General features: G+C 43.4%; 1 protein-coding gene across 4 annotated transcripts in view; it reads right to left on the reverse strand.

The window, feature by feature from the left end:
- LOC121927996 overlaps positions 1-292 on the reverse strand; it is a 28,691-nt gene extending 28,399 nt beyond the window's left edge. For 2 of the 4 annotated variants that reach the window (XM_042462154.1, XM_042462152.1), the window contains exon 1: positions 77-292. Coding sequence is in view for 1 of the 4 variants with exons in the window: in XM_042462149.1 (XP_042318083.1) it covers positions 11-53 (43 nt within the window). In the remaining 3 variants the exon portion in view is untranslated. Of the gene's footprint in view, positions 1-10 lie in introns of all 4 variants that reach the window. The other 2 variants (XM_042462151.1, XM_042462149.1) reach the window with 2 other exon arrangements.
- Between the last annotated feature and the right edge of the window lie 7,519 nt (positions 293-7,811).

Below are 7,811 nucleotides of genomic sequence, written 5' to 3' on the forward strand. Positions count from 1 at the left end.
TTATTATTACCAAATGCATCTGAGGAAGTGGACTTAGATATAGGGAAGCTCATGCTGCTGTATAAATTTTTTATACCCGGAAACTACCCAGAAAGGCTTATTGCAGGGAAACCGGGGAATTCCCCGGAAATTGGCAATACTGATATGGACTCCTTCTGTGGGTCTGCGATCTGGAAGCAGGGCTCTGGTCCCTCTAGCAGTGGCTGCGTGCCTCCAATGGTGTCCTCCTTCTATTCTGCCAAGAAAGGAAAGCCACTCTCTTTAGCAAAGCAATCCTGGCAATAGAACTTGATCCTCTCCTCCTCTGTCCTCCGTTCCCCTCCCACTCTCCCCCCCCCCTCAGTCTTTGGGTGACGCTTGGTTAGATCCAGAAAGGTTTCCTGCTCTCCTCCTATTGGCCACCTTCCTTGGAATGTTCCATGCAGCGTGAGCACAAGGGGGGAGCTCCGAGGGGTCGAGTCACGTGCTCCAGCCACTGAGCCATTGTAAGGGGAGTGAGAGAGCATTTGGGGGCGGGGCTTAGCTCGGCATTGCGACGTCCAAGGGGTTCGTCCCGCTGATTGGTCACGTCTGCTCCTGCCGCGTCATCCGTTGCGTGGCTATGTCTATAAATAGGGGCGGAGGCGGAGCCTTTCGCAGAGTGTTCCTTGGCGCGTTGGAGGAAGCGTCTGGCTGTGGCTCTGGAACGAAGGGGCTCGGCTGTGAAACTCACTCGGGGGCCCTGGGACAGGCGCACTCTTCCAAGGCCTCCCAGTGGTTTCCATGGCCGAGCCAGGATACGACCGTGTCCTTCCAGAGCCACAGCCCAGAACACTTGGGCTTTTATGGGAGGGAGTCTCTCCGCATTCCTTCCCCCGATATCTCTATTTATTAATGCATCTAGGACTCTCTGGAGAAGGGAAATGGCGCTTAGAGTTGGAAACCATTGACTCCTTTAAAGTATATGTATGGAGACAAGGAAAGGGAATGACTCAGCGATGGCTCTTGATTGATAACTGGACACCAATAGGATAGAGGGAGTTATGGCAGTTAACGCGGTCTCAAACTGGGCTATTTCTGCCATGCAGATGCAGACGAAGAAGGTGGCCACCAGTGTCCTCACTGCAAAGGAGGACAGACAAGGCACCACAAAAATGTAGGGCCTTGCGAACTAAGAGCTACAAATACTCCTATATTCATGGTTCTTAATCAGGCTCAAAATGGAGGGCCTTTTGAAATAAGGCAGGCCTTGTCCTGGAAAAGGAGGACGCCTGCTCACCTGCCTTAGAAAGCCTTGCCTTTGATGCCAGGGGGCCCAGATGCTCTAAGGAGGACAAGCAGCACAACATGGAGGACATTGTTGAGGGGAAACATAAATGTAAATTCATTCTTCAAAGCCATGCTCAAAGCGGAAATAGAGGCCATATCTGGGAAAAGGAGGACACCTTGTATTCATATAGACATCAACCCATGCTTTGAAGGTCCAAAACACGCTGCAGAAATAGGCCAGTTTGACACAGCTTAAGCTGCCCTGGCTCAGTGCTATGGAATTCTGGGAACTGGTAGTTGTTTGAGGCGTATAGCCTTCTTGGTCAGAAAGAGTTTTGGTGCCACAACAAACTACAACTCCCAGGATTCCTTAGCACTGAGCCTCAACCGGATTAATTCTTCAGTCTGTTTTGGTCCCAGGTCATGCTCAAAATGGGGGACATTGTCTTCCCGGACAAGCCAGAAATGTAGGCCTTGTCCTGGAAAAGGAGGATGTCTGGTCACCTGCCTTAGAAAGCCTTGCCTTTGATACCGGGGGCCAGATGCTCTAAGGAGGACAAGCAGCACAACATGGAGGATGTTCAGGGGAAACGTAAATGTAAACTTATTCTTCAAAGCCATGCTCAAAATGGGGGACAGAAAGCTGAAATAGAGGCCACATCTGGGAAAAGGAGGACACCTGGTCACCCTGTATTCAATGCTTTGAAGGTCCAAAACACAGTTTGACACAGCTTAAACTGCCTTGGCTCAGTGCTATGGAATTCTGGGAACTGGTAGTTGTTTGAGGCGTATACTGTAGCTGCCTCTGTCAGAAAGAGTTTTGGTGCCACAACAAACTACAACTCCCAGGATTCCTTAGCACCGAGCCTCAACTGGATTAATTCTTCAGTCTGTTTTGGCCCCAGGTCACGCTCAAAATGGGGGACATTGTCTTCCTGGACAAGCCAGAAATGTAGGCCTTGTCCTGGAAAAGGAGGACGTCTGGTCACCCTGCCTAGTAAAGTCTTAACTCTGATGCCAACCAAGCACCACAAGATGGAGGAGATTGAGGAAAATGTAGGCCTTGACCAAAGAGAAAACAAAATACACTCATAGAAATCTAAACTCATGCTCAAAATGGCAGACATTTGGGGATTCCTCCTGGAGAGGAGAAGCCTGGAATGTAGGCCTTGTCCTGGAAAAGGGGGGTCAGACTGGCAGAGGCTCTGAGGATGGAAGTTGTTGTCTGTTTCTGTCCCATTTAGGGAACTACAATTCCCAGGAGGAGCCTGGCCAGAAGGGGCTGGAGCTTTCCAGGGCTGGCCTTATATGAGGGGAAGAGAATCAGGTGAGGGATCTCTTGGTGTGATTTTGTCCTCAAGGCTGTTTGATATAAAGATGGAACAGCTGAGAGAGACTGTTGTTGTTGTTGTTGTTGTTGTTGTTTATATACCAGTCTTTCCCCAGAACAGGAACTCAGATCAGCTTCACAATATTAAAAGAACAATACAATTACTGTAAAATGTAGAAAAGAAGTACATTAAAAAGGAATTAAATTATTACAATGTTAAAATAATAAAAAACATTTTTAAAAGATAGAACTGTATAACACATTTTAAAATGAAACAACATCCCAAGCTGGTCCTTTACAAACATTCTCTTTCTAAAAGCTTGTTTGAACAGGTAGGTCTTAGCCTGACGATAGAAGGCCAACAAGGAAGGAGAGATTTTGGCCTCCCTGGGAAGGGAGTTCCAGCATGCACAGATGCCACCCATCTCTATTTTTCCTTTCCATCTAGACCTGAGAAAACTGTTTTAGGCTCCACTCCCACTGGCTTATAACGCGGATCAGGATGCGAATCATGGGTGCATCGTTTCCATTTGAGCGCACGTTCGATCTGCATTGCTCCGATATTGTGCCCATTGGAATTTGAATCTGATTCCCATGTGATCGAATTATCCTGAAAAAACCTGAATCAGTGGTTGATAAAGTGTTTTAATTTAACATCGCATTTTTAGCGAGTTTTCCTGTGCCTCCCGAGTCTGATTCAGGGCAAATGAATGGGAATGACAAGGGTGTCTGATTCAGGAACTTGGGGATGGGAGGAGCAGTGCTTCAAATTACGTCAGGGAAAATACCAATGGGAACGAAAATGGGGGTTAAAAAAAAGGGTCTGTTTGCACCCGTTTTAATGGTTTTAATGGGAACGATGGGTCAGATTCGATTATGACTCGGAAAAAAAAGAATCTCAGCAAAATATGTCGCTTTATATGCCCAGTGGGAATGGGGCCCACGTTGTAAACCAGCATCTGATGACTGCAATGGACCAAATGAAACCACCTTGGGAACCTGGGTGGGGAATGGACCAGATGAAGCTGCCCTCCTGATACAGTATGTTGTCTTGGATCCCATTTTGGGAAAAAGGCAGGATGTAAGTGCAATAAATAAACATAAACAAATAAAGAGATTGAACCTTAATTCAAACAAGACAGAAGTGGTCTTGATTAATTGAAAGTCAGGGTAGGAAACATAAATTCAGCATGTGCTGGATGTTTTTTTTGTGAAAACCCATTTAGGTATACTCCTGGATTCAGCCTAAATGTTTAGGTGTCTGAGGTGGATAGGAGTGCTTTTGCATAACTAAAGGTAGTGTGCCAGCTGTTATTGTTCCTGGAGTTATATTATTTGGCCATACTGAGACAAGTGATAGTAGTATCCTATTACGATTATTGTAACATCCTGTATAGAGGTTATCACACAGAGGAAAAAGAGGGAAGAAAAAGGCAAAATCCTGGGATAATTGCATGATTGTGTGGAAGATTTTCAGACAACGTTGCGCAAAATCTGGACTTCTCTTGGGAAAGAACCAGCAACTAAAGAGGAGCAAAATATTCAAGGGACATCCTGTGAATAGCCCTGGCAATACCGCAACTGAAGCGCAATTGCCAGGGTGCAAAAGTCAATTCATGGTAATGGGGAAAAAATGCAGACATTTTGAAGGGGCAGGGCTATGTAAAATTTAAATGGCTTCTGAGAGCATCAGCCAGGGATCTTTGTATTTACAAGGGGCTGCAGGCAGAAGCCAGGGCTATTTAATGGCTTCCAAGAACACCGGCCAGCCCAGGAAATTTAAAATGGAAATGGTGCATGCGCACAATGACCAATTCCAATGTTATATCAAATCAATCACTCATATGTACAGAAAGCAATCACACAATTCTAGGGGTTTTGAGTTGTGTTTTTGCGCAAAAGCAAAAATATAGAGCACTAGAACACTATTGTTTCTTTTTATTTTCATTATTGCGATTGTTGCTGCTGTGATAATCTCTACACTGGTCTGCCTTTCAAAAGCAGTCATAACATTCAGTAGGTCCAAAATACTGCAGCTAGATTGTTCATGGAAGCAGGTTACAGGGAGCTCCATTGGTATGACAGCTTCATAGGTTTGTTTCTAATCAAAATTCCAAATACGGTCATATATAGCTTGTATTCATACTATGAAGAAGGAAGGGCCAAACAAAACGTAAGGACATGAGAGAGGTCCTTTTTGGTGGCTGCTCCAGATTGTGAAATTCCCAAGGGAGGCTAAGTTGCCTCCTTCCCTACTGCTCATCTGTTGTTGTTATTATTATTGTTAGCTGCCCTCGAGTCATCTCCAACCCATGTGTGTGAGACAGCTCCAACACCCCCTGTCCTCCACTATCCTCCACTCAGTTCCTGTAATTTCATGCCCATGATTTCCCTGATTGAGTTTATCCATCTGGGTGTGGTCTTCCTCTCTTTCTGCTGCCTTCTACCTTTCCTAACATTGGGGCGAAACAGAAAAATGCATTTTTATATGGGCAGGCATTCATCACATGAGTAGCAGCTGAGAAAAGGGCTTTTAATAGATCGGTATTGTACTTTCAATATAATACTGTTCCAACATCATAACTTGTTTCTTTTCAACATTTATCTGTTCCTGTTTTAATCTTCATGCATCTGCTGGCTCCCAGAGTTTCTCAGAATCATGTGTTGGTGCAGAATTTACTCAGAATTGGACCTATATATAATGCACGAATTTTACAATGTTATCATTTGAGGAGCATGTTTCAGCCACTTGCTCTGCCGGTTTATTTTTTCAGACATAAAACTACCAACTCGAAAAAGGTCCCAACAATTCTACTGGTACTTTATTTGTCCCAGACCATGATAGATTTGGGACCAAAAATGTCCTGTGCTGATTTTCAATGAATCAAAATGCTAAGTAGAAGTGACTGATCCTGGCTGGCAGCATGTTAAATCCATTCTGTCAGCAGGTTTGGCATGAAAATTCTCAGTGGGTTTAACAAATACAATAAGTGTATATTAAAACATGCTATTAACCCTCCCCACAGCACTAATTCTCAATTACACTGAAATTCTCACTGGGGTGAGACAAGCCACTCTGGGTTCCACTCTGGCAGAAAGGCAACATTTAAATAAAGTAAATAAATAATAAATAGGATTTCTCACTATTTACTCAGTCTAAATTGTGAGGCTGTTGTTGTTGTTTTTAAAATAACCCTTCTGCATGAGAATTGGCCTTTTTATGGAACACCCTGGTTACAGTTCTGGAGGGAAAGCAGGATAGACACCAAATAAATAAATTCTTCACACAGATACACGTATTGATTACCATACAAACATGCTTCACTGCAACAGAGGTGTGGACATAGGCGTTTATCACACTGAGGTTATTGGAGCTAAGATCAGGGGTGACTGCAGGTCGAACGATGTGAATTGATGTTATAACTTGAGTGTTTTATCACACCTGGTTGCCCTTCCGTTGCCCTTCCGAATCGAGGGGGAATTGAATCCAAGGCAAGTCACGTGATGTGGATTCAGGCAAAGTGGAATGAGTGCAAATTGTATTACCTCACCAGTGCATACCATGCGGGTTCAACTATTTGACTTGGGACCCTTGCACATGCTCAGTGGGGCCCTGAAGGCATCCTGAACCTTTGCACTTCCGGAGTTAAGAAGGGAACCTGGTTCCACTTTCATGTGAATGACCACTTTTCTTCCTCCCTTCTATTTTCCTATCCCTGGCAGCCAAATTCAAAGGGGTCCTCATGTCAGAGCCCCCATCCATTTCAGCCACATCGACATCTATCCTCTTGTCATTCTCCTCATCTATTTCATCTACATCTCTCCTTCCCTTGGTAACTTAGGTTGCATCCACTCTGGGGAGATAATCTGGTTTAACTCCACTTTAACTGTCCTGGCTCAGTGCTATGGAATTCTGGGAACTGTAGTGTCCTGAGACATTGAACCTTCTTTGTCAGAGAGCTCTGGTGCCTCAGCAAACTAATAACTTAAATTATTATTATTATTATTATTATTATTATTATTATTTAAAAATTTTATTATTATTATTTTAAAATAATAAATTATTATTATTATTATTATTATGGGAGTTGCAGTTTGTTGTGGGGTCCTTGGCTCGAGGCTATGGAATTCTGGGAGTTCCATCTCTCCCTCCAGCCTCTGTTTCTTTCCTTTCACATCTGTGATATGGATCTACCCTCCATCCCTAGCCTCACGTGAATGATAGTGAATGTCACCTATCTCTAAATGCCCTCTGCTTCATCCAAATGTATCACCCACCGGCAAAATTATTGTTACTATTATTATTATTATTATTATTATTATTATTATTATTTTGCAGTGAAAGAATTTTTATTATTATTAATAATAGTAATAATAAATTTCTTTCACTGCAAAATAATCAGTGTAAAAACTGCAGTTCTACTTGGAAGTAAATCCTGCCTCCACCTTGGCCCCACTTTGGAGGACGTCCTGCCCCCCACCCCCAAAGAGTCCTTTAGAAACTTTACTAACCCCACTCTCTCTCTTTGCCCCCCTCTTTTCCCTCTCTCCCCCCACGGAAGCACCGTGGAAGCACCACTGGAGGAGCTCCCACTGAAAGGAACCAGGTGTGAAAATACATTAACATTATAATGTGAATCCACATAGCTTGATTCACAGTTGCCTTGGATCTGAGCTGGAAAAACCCTGCTTGATAAATGCCACAGATTCTTCCACCTTTGGCCATATATATCTTTAAAATACATTGGAATGGTGAATTCCAGTATACCATTCACAGGTTGGTGGTAATTGATAGGTTCCTAGAGTAAGCCAGTTGGCTCTGGTGGAGAGTGGCAATGAGGACAATACTTTAGATTTGCAGACTATTTACCTTTCTGAATAAACTAGTGAGAAAGGTCTGCTTAGATTCTTTGTCCATTGGCTCATTTATTTTTAAGCATGCCTTCAAAATTGTGAGGCATTTGGAAAAAAAAAATCATTATTTGTGTAAGCACCAATAAACTAAAATATTGATCTACCTTATCCCTTGAGGCTCAGGGCAGATAAAACCAAGGTATCTTTAAAAATACAAGCATATCAATAAATTCATGAACCAGTAAATAAGCGCCTCCTTGCGGTCAGATATGTCTTTTCATGTACACATATCCAAGCATACAGATATGCACTTCCTACTACAGTTCACATATGGATCCATTCACTTATGGAAGTATTCATGGACTCATAGAAGATGAGA

This window comes from Sceloporus undulatus, chromosome 4 (genome assembly GCF_019175285.1).
Source record: "Sceloporus undulatus isolate JIND9_A2432 ecotype Alabama chromosome 4, SceUnd_v1.1, whole genome shotgun sequence".
In the NCBI taxonomy this organism is placed as follows: Eukaryota; Metazoa; Chordata; class Lepidosauria; order Squamata; family Phrynosomatidae; genus Sceloporus; species Sceloporus undulatus.